A 15,790-nucleotide genomic window follows, 5' to 3' on the forward strand; every position below is an offset into this window, starting at 1 on the left:
ATTTCCTGCAGGTACAAGTTAGAAATGCGTATGATAAATGTTTAGAATGAGTTGGGGAAGGAGTGGGGGACGGTCTTAAATCACACTAATTATAGCCATGATGGCTTTGGTTCAGTGCCATTGGAAAGCACAGGTAACCTGAGCACCTAATGCAAGAGGCCTTAGAAGACATCCCATCGTGGGTGGATGAAGGTGATGCAGAGCCACATTTGGGTTCTGGGAGCTCGTGTTTCTTCACTGGCAGTGTTTCATTCTGCTGCCACGCAATGTGGCTGGACAGCAGAAGGTGTCCTGCTTTGATTTTTGTGGCTTATGGGGAGGGCAGACAGCATGGTCTCTGGGACAAGGGGAGCAGGAGAGCTATGGGATGGGAAGGGCTTGTCCTCCTGCACCTCCTGGACCCAAAGGCAGTTACTCTACTGAACCCAGTGTTTGTTTGACTTCAGTACATGCTGAAGACTCAAATGGGAGAGCTGTTTTGGAAGGACAAAGTTACTGGAGGATGAGAGAAGCATCAGGAGAGCCTATGACCACTAATCCCTAACCCCTATGTGGATGTGCCTGAGAAAGTAATCCTGAGAAGGGTTTGCATGCAACAGCTTCCTTTCAAAATGACCTGAATGTGTCTGGCAGGAGCACCTGAAAGATGAATGGTTTCCCTTTTCACCCCAGCAGGAAACGTTTCCACACTTGTGCTCAGGTTGTACATAACGCAATAAATGTTACTAAGAGGAAAAGCACGAGCTTGTGAAAACACAGCAACAAGTCAACAACATCCTGATATGAGCAATAAGTCAAACACTCATCCCAGTGCTTCAGGCAGGAAAACTGCCTTTACACGAGAGTGGACGACCTGTGGAGAAAAACAGCCTGGACTCGGAGCGCTCAGAAGATGTGAGCAGGAAGATTGTCAGGGTGATGGGTGGGGGGATTTCTCCTCTGACATTTGGATGACTGCTTGAGAAAGCAGCATGTTTTCCTCCTCCTGAGGTTACGTGGGTACTGACTGAGGTGGAGGAGAGTGGAGTCAAAATAGGTGATCTGATATGAGATTGGAGAAGTGCCCTCTGCAGGGAGCACTCCCCATGGTGTCAGCAGAAAGCAGCTCAGGGGAGGGCTTCAGAGTTTCATGGAGATCTTGAATGTTTCAGCTCTGTTTTGTTTCATTTCCTTTTGTGTTGTTTTTTTTTTTATTATTATTATTATTATTATTTTTACATTGATTCACAACGTGTCAAAGCATCAGGCTGATTCGTTACAGTATAAACAAGGTACACTTTGATGCAGGAAAAGATGTTTTAATGGGTACTAAGTTAGCAACTGCCCATAGGGATTCAAGAATTGAAACAGATATGGCACTAACTGATATTTTAAGCCTTCGTTCCATCATCCACTGCTCGGAGCAGTGTGAGCAGGAACACGCTTTGCTGCTCTCCATCCCTCTGCAGGCGGAGCTGCCAACGCTGAGATGTTCTGTGCACAGCACAGAGCGGCTGATCTGAGACTCTGTCTTCTTCCCCATAGGGATCTGAGCATGAACAACATCAGCCAGCTGCAGCCCAACGCCTTCCGCCCGCTGCGCTTCCTGGAGGAGCTGTGAGTAGCTGGGGGGGTCCCTCACTGGGGGTGTGGGTCTGCTGGGAGCCCCTGGCTGAGGTGGGAAGAGGCTGCGTGCTGGTGGGGGTTGATTGCTGCTGGAGGGCTGAGTGAGGGTGTACCAGCAGCAATCCCCATCCCAGGGATCAGCACGGGGCTGCAGCCCTGCTGCAAACTGCCAGCATGAGCAGCCACTGCCTGTGGGAGCCCCTGCAGTGAGAACCCAGGGTGGGGGGGCAGAAGGCTGAGCTCCTTTCCATCAGCTCCTCCTGAGAAACGCAGCTTCTCCAAAGCATTATTATTACACAGCGTGAGATGTCGATATCAGTATACAATTAATGGTTGTCCTCCTGTAATCAATCACATCCTGAGAGCACATCATGAATGGATGGAGCAGTCCCAACCAGCAGTGAATAAACATTAAGAGACTCCAAAAGAGCCACGTTCCCACAGCCAAGAATAATTATGAATGACACAGATCAAGAGGGGGAAAAATTAAACAGGAAAATTTGAGAGAGAATTGGAAGCTGTTAAAGTGCACTTTGCTGAGCTCCAGAGTGCCACAATGGATCCTTTGCAAGGTGGAGGTGTTCTCACCTGGAAAGAATTGCCTCAGTAAGGAGAAATGGAAACTGCAGTGTGTCCCAGTTCATGCCTAGATGTTATAGTGAAACACACGGGTGTGAAATTGATGGAGGAAGGAAGGACTGCTGTGTGGTACTCAGAACTGGAGTGATCCTTCCAGCAGCTGTGTGCATCTGCACCATTCATAGTGCTGTCGTGGACCAGTGCTACAGCTCACCTGGTGTTTCCCCTCCACTTCTCATTTCCCAAATTCTCATCCCAGTGTGTTACATTGGAGCCTTCACGTTGAGGATGGGATGACCTTTATGCCAGGATGTGACCCGAACCAAGCAAAGAAATCCTGTCTGTTTGTGGTCCTCCCTCTGAAGGTCTCTGGTGGCAGAGAGGAGCTCCGACGTGGGCCTCACACGGAAGGGAGCTGCCCTGGGTTTCGTGCATCTCCTTTTTGTTTCTCTCCTTTTTTTTTCCTTTTCTTTCTTTCTGGCAGCAGGAAGAATGTTTAAAGTTGATAATAAATTCCGGTTAATGAAGCCTGAAAAGCTGGAGCTGGGTGCCAAGAGAAACAAGAGCAATCAGTAGAGAAGGAATAGAAAGAGGATCTTGAAAGCCAGCCTGGGAATAACAGCATGTTGAAATGTGTTCGCCGGCAGGGGCTTTGTTACCATGCTTTGAATCCAAACACGAGAACTTGATGCCAAGAAGAGAAACTGCAGCCAAAGGCAGGTGTTCATTGCCATTCACCTCCTGCTCCGGGGCACAGCGGCAAGATCAGACCCCTTCCCAGCCACTGGCTCTTTCACCTGCCTCTTCTTGGGCCCCGAGGGCAGAGGGACTCGCTGTCAAGGGAGTGCCACACTGAGCATTGATCCAGGAGCTCTTGCAGCCCAGAGCACTGCTCTGTGAGGCTCAGGTCCTCTGAATGTTTGGGCGCTGCGTTTCCCCAGGGTGCTACCTGGCTCCCGTGCCTGTGACCAAGCACCACGCTGGGGCAGTTCTGCAGCTGGTTAGAGACAGGGCACCAACCCTGGTTCATCCAGGGCTTTATGTTCTCCTGGTTGATGTTACTCCTTGGCAGAGGACAGCGCTGATCATCAGTGCAGCGGGTGAGCAACAGCACGGAGAGGATTAAAGGATAATTCCTCCTACGAAGCCTTCCAAAGGTCACCGCTGTGCAGTTTGGCATGGTGTGGAGGCAGACGTTGGCCAATGTACAGGCGAAGGCAGAAGAAGAGGGCTTCCAGGTGGTTCTCCATTGTGCACATTGAAAAATGGTACTGAGGAGGCCCAAGTCCAACTCAGAGCGCTGTGCAGGGCTGGCAATGTCTGTTCTCTTTCTCCTCCATTTGTGGTGGGGGCAGAGTTCAGCATTTGAAAAATCCTTGCGAGGACGATCGCTGCCCCTCGTGTTCCTGCGAGCTGTCTTCAAACAACCAACTGCCGCAGGATATCCCAAGTGAAGCACGCAGACTGGGGTCAAAACCCTAAGCTTAATCTTTGAAGGGAGCAAATCCCCCCTGAAAACCTTGCCATAAGGGGACAAAATGAAGGTAGTGTCCTGAACTGGGCAGTTCAATAAGGAATTGTCTTAACTGAATCTTCGTTGGTGAGTGAATCCAAGCTGCCTTGCATACGAACATTTGTGTGGGTTGAAAACTGGCTTGAGGACCATAAACAAAAGAAATGAATGCCATCAATCTATCGAGTTGGAACAGGCATTTGGTGGGGGCATGGATAGCTGGGTTAGAAGCAGTCCTGCAGAGCCTCCTCCTCAGGGATGGAGTAAAGACCATGCTAGAGACAGCTCCAGGTGATACCGCACTAGGACCAGCTGCAGATTCCTGCGTGGGAAGGGAGAGTCCAAGCCCGACTCTTTCCTTAAATGTACCATGTTTTCACTTGCATGGCTTAATTGGCTTAATTCCTGCTTTGCACCAGCACAAGAACAAACTCAAACATAGCATGGAGTGGAGTCCTTGGTCCCCCGTGCACCTGGGGGATGGCATGGTCTTGTCTAAACAGCACCATCGTGTCGGGAGTGCAGAGGGTTTATCTGGAAACAGCTTCTACCTTGACAATATTAGTGCTTGAGAAATGAACCAGAGCAGGAGATCAAAGAGGAAGGCTGACACGAACAGTAATGATCTGGCAAGGGGAAAATTCCACCGGGATATGGACACGTGTGTTTGTCCTGTCCTGCCAATGGGCAATGTTCCTGCCTCCTAATGCGAGTGATAAGGGCATCATCATGTTGTCTGAGTGCACGACATGAGCAATCATGCCCAACAAACAGCCTTTGGGTGTGCCATGGAAGTTGTAGCATGACCAAGAAGCCTGAGATACACGAGGGGGTGGGAGCCTGTGGTAACTGAGCTGCAGCAACCATGAAGTGGTAAACCATGAGTTTGTTCCAACTTGGAGTGTATTGGGAATGCAGATCAAAGCCTGGAGGAATGTTCCCAGAAATCACTGGAGGGGGGAAAGGAGGGGAACAGAATCTGAAATCCACCAAGCACGCAAGCTTTCCAAAGATAGTCAGCCAGCTCTGGCTCCCACTCACCTTCCACTTGCCCCTTCTCTCCCTCTTCCATCAGTCATTTTGAATGCAAAGCTTTCCCCCCTGCCAATCCATCTCCCTGTGTAAGCTCCAGGGCAGAAGGACATGCAGCTGACTTCCTATCCCAAAGAGACCTGAGCAGGTCTGGGGCTGTGCAGTGGGTCAGATGTTCACGGCTGGACATCCTCCCTTCCCCTGCGTGCTTTGGGCACAAGGGAGTGCTGCCTCTTGGTCTGTTCTTGCAGTTTTTTACTTTGGTACACAGACGAAGCAGATGAAGAGCTGTCTCAAGGGAAGTCACACTGGCAGTGTCACTTCAAATGTTATTGTTCCCTTTTAAATAGAAAGGAAATGATCATTCCAGTGAAATTCCTATTGAGTCTTGCCTCTGGAGATGTGCTCAGTGGGTGCCTCCCTGCCAGGCTGGGACGTTTCTGGATAGTCAGAGAGTGAGAGGGACAGAAGGAACCAAACACCACGGAGATACCAGGGGACAGCGGACAGAGGAGGGCTCACACACACAGCGCCTGCTGCGCCTTGGAGCTCACACGGACTGAGCCAGGAACTGGCAATATGGAAGCAGGCATTTCTTCCCAGTGGCCACTCCTCCTTCTGGACGGGACACCCCAAAAGACCAACGCATTCCTGGCCCACATTCAGAGAAATGGCACAGCTCCGTTGCCTGGGACGCCTGGATTCCACGCACAGCACTGATTTACCTCCTGTCCTGCTGGTCCTGGAGCTCCCAGCTCCATTCAGAGACCCAGCAAGCAGGAGTGAGTCCTGCAACCACCTGACCGTACCCAGGATCGTCAGAATGAAAGCTGACAGCAGCCGGGAAGCCTGGCAGGAGGCACACGCCGGAGCCGTGCCGCGGGGCAGCCCGGAGCTGCAGGGAGGGATGGGCAGACAGAGCCCAGGAGGAGCTGGGACCGCCTGCGGACCTCTGCAGGAGCACCTCCCCTCCAGGCCAGCGCTCGGGTCTCCTGGACGACACTCCCTCGCATGTGGAAATCAGCAATCAAAAGAAGCAATTACCCCAAATCACAGCCCCCAAGTGACAAATAGCCCAGCCTGCCAGGCGGGTTACAACCTGCTCGCACGCTTTAAAGGGACGACCCTGTGCTGTTTATGCTGTCAGAAGCCTAATTACCGCCGTCATTTTCTCTGGATTCCCGAGGGGAGAGACAGGGAAGGATTGAGCCCGGGCTCCCACGCCAGCCTGCTCTGCCACTGCGAGCAGCTCCGATCCTCTGCGTGACCTCTGCAGAGTCCTCACTGCAACGTGTTCTGCTTCCAGCCCGGATTATGCTGCTCATCCTCAGCACCTGTCCTCTTCACAGCCAAAGCATCTAAAAGGAAACAGGCTTTGCTGATGTTGAATGAATAATGCAGCAGGTTTCCTAGTGCCTGTGCCAGCCTCTTGGGTCTGGTTGGAGTTTCTGAGGGACTGAAGGTGTGCCTGGTCACAGATGATGTCCACTGTCTCATTTCGGGGATGTAATATTCCAGTTCAAATCACGTGGACAACAGCAAGTTGCTCACCGTGTGTCTATGGGACAGCCTGGACACCTGTCTGAGTGTTTGGGGATTGGAAAGTAAAGCACAAGTGCCGTAGTCATTTGGGATTAAGAATCAGGCTGTCGAGGCAGTTTCCCTTCAGGATGTTGTCCTCTGCTCTTCGTGCTGTGAGCCTGGTGGTCCTTCTCTCATTCGTGAGGCTGCTTTGCACTTCATCTGCCTCTCCCACCCCTTCGCATCATCCTCTCCCCCAGGTCACATTGTCCCTATCCTTGCCTACATTCTAGAGCCCCTCTTCCATTTTCTGCCCTGGTTTTGGACGCCCCAGCAGAGCTCTCTGCCGCAGACAGCCTGTGCTGTGCGGAGCCAGGTCCTCTGTGTGTGAGCAGGGAGAGACATCAGCTGTGTGCAGTCGCTGCATGGTCGCTGAAAGCAGTGTTTCCAGCTGAGGCAGCAGTACTGAGTCGCTATGTTCTCTGCCTGCTCCCCCGGCCGTAAGGAGGGGTCACACACCAGGATGCCCGAGCACACGGTGCAGCACAGCTTGCAGGAGGGCTGCAGCAAGATGCATCATCTGTTACGTGCCTGCAGACAGGGGCTGTGGTTACGAGGATGCTGATGCATTACTGGCTCTTCTTTTCACTGCAGACGCCTCTCTGGAAACCAGATCTCCAGTATCCCAGGGGAAGCTTTCTCTGGCCTCTACAGCCTAAAGATTCTGTAAGTAATTCATTCCCCTCTGCACAGCCACCACCTCACCCCTGCCCCCACTGCCTATGTGCACTGGGGCTTACAGGATGCAAGTTTGCTGAATGCCCTTTGATGACTGAGGAGCTGCAGCCACCCCAAGGACCAAGGAGGGTCTGCAGAAATTCCCCTCTTAGATAGAGCTCACCAGATCCCCCTGTATGGTGACCCCAGATGCGGTGTCTCGTGGTGACATGGACCCTCACAGCCGGGTCCCGGAGCTCTGCAGACATCAGGGCTGTGCCTGAGAACTACCAGCCCCAGTAAATGTGCATCCCTTCCTCTGCCCGTCCACTGGGGAAGGGCTGGGACTGCTCCCATCCTCGGGAAGCTCCGGGGGATGAAGGCCAGCAGCAGCAAGCTCCTCCTCAGGGTATGGCTCTGCAGACCAGGGCAGCCTCACTGCTCACGGGGTCACGCAGCTTTTTGCATCAGTGTGGCAGCCCCGCGGGTCTGTACAGGGTGCTCAGCTGGGAGTCCCTCTTCCTCTCCTTCAGGAACCATCTTAAAAATCTCCTGCAATAAACATTTCATCCCCAAAGGGATGTTTTGAACTCAGCCGCAACGTGAAATTGTTGTAGCCGGTCCAGTTTACACAGAGTGAGCAGGTACAAACCTGCTCCCAGGATTAGAGAGTATAGGGCTGTTTACTATGTCTTCTGAAGATGTAAAGTATGAATCCTGCCCTAAATCTCAGGGCTTAGAGATTTATCCATCCCCTGCATTAGGCAACAAATCAAAGGAACTGAGGAAAAACCGCAGCTCTCCCACCCAATTTCAACAAGAGGAACTTTCTACTTCAGGAACTCGGGAGCTTTTAAAGTCGCTTTTGATCAATTTCTATTTGTGTCAGGCCCGGGTAACTGCTGATGCAGGATGTAAGAGCACAGCTCCCTGCAGGTTGCAGTAAGGAGAGCAGCAATGCACCACGGGGACAGCTCAGTGAGCATCCCACCGTGCAGAGAGGGTGGAAGGGCGTGGTAGAGCTGAGCAGGACACTTCATTCTGGTCGTCCATCCTGACCCCAGCTGGGCTGTGCACAGTGGCACTGGTGGCCACTGCGCTGTCACACCAACCCTATGGCTGCAGGGCTGCCCCACATTTGTGCTGCCCCACTTCCCACTGAGTCCTGCAGAGGACCCAGCTCCAAGGCCAAGGAAGGAAGGGTCGATGCTCAAAGAGAGTGTCTCACTTAGAGAAGCTCTTGCTTCCAAAAAGAAGGGCACTACCAGCCCTTCAGCTTCCAAATCCTCTGATGCTTTCCTGCCCAGGTTTGCAGGGCCATGTGAGGCTGCCACGTGCTCTGACTGCTGTCTGTGACCCCATGGGAGTGTGGTCACTGCTGTATGGAGTTCACTCCGGCTGCTGTGTCCCTGCTGCCTCCAGAAACAGCATTCACCTTCATTCATGTTTGTGACAAGAAAGCAAGCAGGGAGGATCATGGAAAAGATCAGCTGGACCCTGGGAGTCTGCTGGAACAGGACTGGAAAGTTTGCCAGGACAGATGTTAGGAGCATCCAGCTTACTCCAGCTTACTCCGCTTGGGAGTAAGGCAAAGATCAGGTCTCGCACTGATTACCAAGAAAAGAGGGAAGAAAAGCTCGAGGTGCAGAGGAGGGCAGGTGACATGGGCTGTGACCAGGTGCTGGTGCTGCAGACTGTTCATGCTGAGCTGGGGAGCAGCAGCCTGGCCCCGGCTGCACCGCGGGGTGGTGGCACAAGCTGCTTCCACACTGCTCCCATCCACATCAGATCCTCGCTCCCTTGGGACCAGTAGAACCACTCCTGCAGTCATGTGCTTTTCTCTGCACTTTAATCTCCAACAACAAACCCCACATCTTGAAGGAGGTATCTGGAGAGGGAATCTGAAAAGCCCATGAGGCAGGAAAGATCAGAGAAACGCTGGGATATGAGGTATTAAAAGCGAGGAACAGAGAGGAACGTCCTGTCTCCTTATTTCAAAAGGGCCGAGGCATCAAGCTGGTGCTAACCAACCTGCTTCCATGGGAAATCAAAGGGAAGTGGATGTGAGGAGGATGAGTCACCTGTCAGGCTCCATCCGACAGCCAGCAAGGGCTCCAGGATGCACTGCTGGGATAGCTGGGCTGCACAAAGCTGGGGTGGTACTGAAAATGGGGCTGGGGGGGCTGGTAGAGACCCAGGGTGAGATGGGCAAAGGAAAAAAGAGTCGATGGAGGTTACCCACCCTCAAAGGAAGGTGCATGAGGACAGAAGTGATCCTCTAAGGACAAGCAGTGCTGCAAGGAGGAAGGAAACACTTCTCCACGCCTGAATGGCAGGAGCAGCAGGCTTTGGAGCTGATGGCAGCGGGGCACTTTGGGACAGATCTCCTCTGTGTGTGTGCACACTCTGTCCTGGGTTGGCCGAGGTGTGGGGGCACACAGCTGAAGCCTGGAGCTGTCTGGGGCTCGCTCACACCGGGCTCGGAGCTCATGCCTGTGGTGACAGGAGTGTCCTCCAAGGAGACAGGGACGGTAATTAATTTTAATGCACTGGGGCCTTAGAGCTCACTGCAGTCATGTGTGTGCCCACAAGTAAGCTCATGGGCTCTTAAGGGGCTTGGTGCTTTCCTGGTCTTTCCAGAGAATTAACTTATGTTTAAAAAAGGATGGGAAACACCCTGGGAATTCCTCCCCAAACTTGCCCGTGCAGATGGTCCTCTCCCTGCCCTCAGAGTGAATCCCAGAGCTTCTGGAAGCAGGACCAGATTCTTGGCTTTGCCTCCTCCGGCTGCTCCAGTGCACAGAAACCACCTGGAAAGTGGCCATAAAGATAGGCCTGTGCAGAAACCATACGGGGTACAGCCAGGGAGGCAGGTGTGTGGAGGCTTAGAAGAGAGCAAGTGAAAAGCCAGACACTTTGCTACTGAAAACCCACCATGACACAGTGGAATGTGCCAAGATCTTCATGTACTGAGCCCTGGGCCAGCCCTGAACTGAAGGCAAGGTGAGATGTGTCCTCCTTGGCTCCTTTAGCTGAGCACAGACTGGCAGTGACGGATGCTCAGCAGTGGCAGCTGATCTTCCACTGTCTTCCTACCCGATGGGAACATCTCTTTGCAAGAGGACTTTGTAAATGCACCTCTCCCAAAGCTCTGCTCTGCAGCACAGCCAACCCTGACACACCCCATGAAGACCAGTGCTCCAGAATCCGTGCTTAGGGGTCAACATCATCAGAAATCAGCTCCATTGGTGGCTTCTGTCCTTTGCTAAGCTACTTCCCTCCAAAGCTGTCTCTTCAGGCTGTGCTTGGAGCTTTCCAGGGCAGCAGAATATGTTCTTAAATCCAGAAGCTCTGGAAAAATGGAAACTGCTCCATCCTTCCACAACGCCCAGACCCTCAGCTCCAAGCTGAGCTCCTTCAGCTGTGAAGCACAGGTCCTAATTGCCCACGAGGCTGACCTTGTGCTGCCATGGTCCACACCACATCCCACCCTCGCTCAGGTGTCCCTCTGCAGCGCCGAGGGGATGGCCAGGCCTCTTGTTTTCCTGGCTGAACATGCTGTAGCAGCAGCAGCACTCAGTAGCCAAGCAGGGATCCCACACCAAACTCCACAGGGAAAGATTCCAAGCTCAACCCGAGCCTGCCTCACCCCGAAATGCGGAGGGCAGAACGCCTGGGTGCATCCTCTTGGCTGCAGAGCTCGCACCCCAGCAGCCAGCCAGCTGGGGATGGCCCACCCCATTGCTCCATTCCTCAGCAAGCCTCAACCAGCCCAAGGGAGAACGCAGACCCGGTGCTGCCCACGGCGTGCCTGCACAGACACTGGTGTGAGCGCTGCCCAGCACCTGCCTGCACAAGTATGCTGACCCCATGCTCCCACACACACACTGCCCTGCTGCCACGGCCCTCCAGGGCTGCTCTCCATCAGCATGAAGGCTGGAGTGAGCATGATGAGGGTGCCCTTGCTCTGCACAAACTGCCCCTCCTGGCTGCTTGGACCCTTCCCAGGGGGTCACACTGGTCACATCCCACTCTGAGCTGCAATCTCAGCCTCTCAGGTGGCTCAGGGCAGGCACCGGCTGGATTGGCTTGTGAGCATGCATCCCAAATGTCACCAGAAGGCCACGGTGTCCCAGCAGGACAGGTCTGCAGGTGGTGTGGGAGGTCCTGCCTCTCTGAACCCCGAGCCTGAGCAGAACAGAAATGTCTTTGAGACCAAGGGAGTGGTGTCATATCCAAGGGAGATGCTCCCATGAGGAGGAAAGGAACGTGCAGAGGTTGGAATGTCTTTAAGCCAGAGACACAAGCTCCAGGCACAGTTGCCTTAAGCAATAACATCCCTTTGACTGCACTGGCTGATTCACTCCGGCCTCCCAGGATGGGGACACTGCATCATGCACAGACCTGTAGCTCTGAGGGCTGTGAGTCCGTTGGGACTCTTGTGCAAGGATCCTGGTGTGATGGGGCCTGATCCCAGCATTTTTCTGGTTGTTCAGGTGTGGTCTCTCCCGGTGAATTACCCTTCCATTTCTGAAATGAAAACGTGACCCTCTGGAGCACTGTGGTTTATGCTGACCCCAGTCAGAGTGAGCTCAGCTCCTCTGCAGTGTGCACTGCCCCATCCTCCCCTCAGTGTCAGCTCCAGGGTGAGCCCCAGACCCTGAGCTGTCCATTGAGAGAAAACTGTTTATCACATTGAGCGTGACCTCACAGGTGTGCCAGAGAGGTCCCTTTAACTTCGCATCCATACGGTGTGTCTGTCGTTGCAGCCCCAGGCTCCCCCCCCGGACCCCCCGGGCCCCACAGCCAGGCCCAGCCTGCTTCCCGAGCCCCGGGTGGGCAGCACGCTGCCTGCCAGCCCGCCCAGCTTTGTGCCTGCGGTCCGGGACAGCTTCAGAAATGAGCAGCAGCTTCTTCCATTTGGTCAGGAAAAGTTTTTTTTTCTTTACAAAGTTTTCCTTTTTTTTCTAATTATAGGATGCTGCAGAACAATCAGCTGAGCCGCATCCCTGCTGAGGCACTGAGAGATCTTCCAAACCTCCAATCTCTGTAAGTCATTAAGAATCAATGCTGCGAGCTGTACAGTCCCCTGGGGACAGGACTTCCCAGCACTTGAGTCATTAGTTCCTTTGTCAAGGATGTTCTGTCCCTTCTTCCTTTTCTTTTCCAATTAAAGCAAAGATTACTGTCACTTAGCATTGAAGGGAGGGTGGTTTTCATGGAAGGAACACTGCTGTGGTAAAGGATGTTGAAATTACAGCTCCCCATGTGTGCATAGTGACGAAAGGGCCACCAGAGCCAGTGCACTTTTCAAGGAATGCTGGAAAATGTCCGCCCAGGAGGGGCTCCATCAGTGGGGAAGGGATGGGTGGGCAGCGTGGAGGAGGAGCAGCTGTCAGCACGGAGTGCTGCCCGGGCAAAGGGTCGTTGTGTCAGAGCAGAAAATGCCCTAAAGCACTTCAGATTGAGCCATGGGCTCATGCTGCACCGCGACAGCTCCTGAGTTACGGACCCACACTTTGTGGAATATGGACTGTGTGCTCAGCTGGGCAGAGGGCAGCACAAAGGGAGGTGCAAATGGGAGCCAAGAGGAGTGGGGTGGGACAGCAAGGGACTCTGTGCTGGTTATTTTCGTGCTCTTTCAGTTATTTGCATTTGATGTCCCCATTCGTCACTCTGGGACTCAGGTGGGATTTGAAGGGAAAGTATGTACGTTGTGGAGAGGGAAAATAGAGCTCTCAGTGCTCAGCTCTTCTCGGGAGGAGTCAAACTAAGTGGGAGCTGAGGATCACAGCTTTGAGCTCAGGTGTGTTAGGAGGACTAACCAGGAAACCCAAGGGACAAGGTCGATAATCAAAGGGGACAGATTGGAGGCAGCTATGGGACAGGGAGAGACTGGGATCGACTGGAGACCAGACCTCCTACCAAGCATTAGGGAGCCTTGCTGTACCTGGGAAGCACGATGGGAAGCCCATGGGGAGGGTTGGAAGGGACATGCACACCTGAGGACAATGCTGCGAGGGGTGCCAGGGCCTCACGTGATGCTGCGGTCTGCTGTGAGCCCCTGGCAGGGTATCTGCTCACCGGCAGCTTGGAGGTGCAGAAACAACATGCCATGTGTGTGCTGGGAGAGTCGTGTGTCGGTCTAATTAACGACTTTGTGGTTTGTGAGCACTTACCTAAAGCAGATGGGCACTGTGTCTGTTCCTATGCCAGGCAAAGGGAGGCCAAGGTGTTTCAAAGGGAGCAGGTGCTATGAATTATAATTACCAGGCTTACAGAGGTAGAGAAAGCAAAGAGAAAAGAAACCTGGTGGATTAAGAGATCAAGATAAACTCTTCATTTTTCTCTTCCAAATACTTAATGGAAAGCAACAAGAAGAACTGGCTCCTCCTGGAGCTTCCTGCAGATCAGCACTGTGGGGAGGGGCTCAGTGTGTGTCTGGTTCTCATTTATCTCCTGACCCATAGGAGCTCATTTCTCTTCCCACAGAGACACATGGAGGTCCCAAGCAGCCAGGGAATAGAGCCTGGACACAGAACGTGCAGTCACCCAACCCACAGTGGGACACCAGCAGAGTGGGGAGCTCCATTTGAGCTCAGCTCCTTGTATCTAAGCACTGCTCTTTGAGAGAGAGAAATAGGTGCTTTGGAGGAGAAAGTCCAGCTGAACCCGTCCAACTGAACTATTCCATTCCACACCACTCCTTGTGAGAATGGTAGCTCTAACTAAAGTGATGCTGTTCTTCCAACCCATTGTCTTGCCAGCCTGGGATCTTTAGCAGAGGAAGGAGGAGGCAAAGGAAAGCACAACTGCTCACCCATGGACACAGAGAGCCCATGGCAGAGCAGGGGCACGGGGCAGCGAGGTCTAAATCCCAGTCACACAGCCTAAGCCCCACTTTCACCACTCAGCATTGCACTCCAAGGCAGCTCCAGCTGCTTTATCCGTTCAGCAGTGACGGCCTGAACCCAACACCACAGTCTGCACATCTGGAGCTCTATCTCCATCAGCACTGTCCCTCTGTGTCAGACTGCATGTGGAGAGCAGATGGAGCGAGGCAGATGTCCCCATCCCTGCTCGGCCCAGGGGAGCTCCCAGGGCACAGTGAGCTGCTCAGAGCCCATCTCCCCGGTGAGCAGTGGGTCCTGCTCCTCCTGCTCTTTTCCTCCTGCTTCTGTGCTCAGCAAACACCAGATATGCAGGGCCTCCTCTGCTCAGTGTCTGGCTGTTTTTGCACCTCCTGCGTTTCACCGTGGGCACAGGGGGCAATGCCAGGCTCCCAGGGTGAGGCCGGATCAGGGATCAGCAGCTGCCCGCCTGTCAGCAGTTTCCAGAGTTGCACAGGGATTTTGGCAGTCCTTCTTGCACGGTTCTGACCTGAGGGCTTTTGGAGGTGTCTGCAGCTGGAGATAACAAAGCCCTCTTGTCTGTACCAAAGGCACGTTGTGTGGAGTCTGAGTATTGCTCTGATTTCATTTCCTGAGCATCCCTCATGGAGGGCTTCCCAGAGGTGCACGTCCCATTAAGTCAGGAGTGAAGATTCACAGAGCCCTGCAGACTTTTCCACCAGGTTCTGCTGCGCAGCTAAGGAACATGTTTGCAACTTGAACCTTCGTCCTCTGCCTTGGGATGGTTTTCACAGGAGTTTTTAGCCTGGAAATGGGGCTAGGGAACTCTTGCATGTTTTTCTGTAGGGCTGTGGGCTCTCCTGTGGCAGGGACAGAGGGCCCAAGCGTTGGAGCAGGTCTGCAAGGCAATGCTTCCCCTATTCAATAGCATGGAAAGTTGGAATCATAGAAGGGTTTTGGTTGGAGGGGACCTTAAACATCATCTGTTTCCAACCCCCAGCCACGGGCAGGGCTGCCAGCACCCAGGTCAGGCTGCTCCATCCAACCTGGCCTTGAAAGTCCTCTTTGTACGGCAGGAGGGGCCACACGCATGGAGCTGGGCTGGGGAGATCCAGGAGTCCCTGTGAGCTGCTCTGTGCAGCTCTGGAGCCATCCTTCCCCACTGGGCCCTCAGCTCTGAGCACGGAGTGCTCCCTGGAGCTCGGAAGTCAGGAGCTGACTCAGAGCGTCCGGGAGCTTTGCCCGAGAGAGGAGCAGAGGTGTTGGCCATAGTCATTACTGAGTTATCAGAGAAGCTGAGCTGCAGTGACATCATCTCCTTCTTATATTACTACAAGGAACTTAGATGCTATTATGGGATAGGAGGTAACTCAATCGAGCCTTTCAAGATAAACTCAGACAGGAAGAGAGACATGATTGCCCAAAGGCACCAATTAGACATTTCTGGTGAGATCAGCTCTGTTCAGCAGACACATGCACGCTGGGGCGGGGGTAGGCAGAAAGCACCTCACCCTCTGAGGAAGGGGTGGTCTCTGGGAGGTCTTCCCTCCTTCGGAGCTCACAGCTCTCTCCAGACCATCCTTTCTTTGTGCTGCTGCTGACAGATAGGGAAAGAGCAGAGGATCTCCTGCATTTGGACGGAGAACAGCCCAGCACCACTCAGAGCTGCCTATGGTTTTTGGTGGCAAGTTTTCTCCAACTTTATCAAGAGAAATAATAGCCAAATATATTTCCAAAATGCTGGGAGGATGGATAGGCACCTGAGGCCGCAGTAGTGATGGAGAGCACTGCAGAATTTACACTGCAGACTGGTGAACGTGCACAGCCTGTGTAAGGCATCCAGGCAGCTCTGCTGCGTGCAAGGAGGGAAGAGCAGCATCCACAGTCAGGATGTGTCCTGGCAGCGTGGCATTGCGTGCTTATTGCTTCCCAGGTTATTGCTTATTGCTCTCCTTCTAAGTGCTGGGAAGAC

The 15,790-nt window shown here is 53.3% G+C and overlaps 1 protein-coding gene across 1 annotated transcript in view; it reads left to right on the forward strand.

Annotated features, from left to right (window-relative positions):
- The window catches only part of LGR6 (leucine rich repeat containing G protein-coupled receptor 6), a 56,231-nt gene that overhangs the window by 17,881 nt on the left and 22,560 nt on the right, over positions 1-15,790 (forward strand). Inside the window, exons 2-4 of the mRNA XM_065747544.1 lie at positions 1,525-1,596; positions 6,905-6,976; positions 11,945-12,016. Of these exons, the coding sequence (XP_065603616.1) occupies positions 1,525-1,596; positions 6,905-6,976; positions 11,945-12,016 (216 nt within the window). The remainder of the gene's footprint in view (positions 1-1,524; positions 1,597-6,904; positions 6,977-11,944; positions 12,017-15,790) is intronic.

The sequence above is a fragment of the Cyrtonyx montezumae genome, unplaced genomic scaffold, assembly GCF_038088225.1.
Source record: "Cyrtonyx montezumae isolate F1298 unplaced genomic scaffold, pur_monq_1.0 scaffold_45, whole genome shotgun sequence".
NCBI classification, from domain to species: Eukaryota; Metazoa; Chordata; class Aves; order Galliformes; family Odontophoridae; genus Cyrtonyx; species Cyrtonyx montezumae.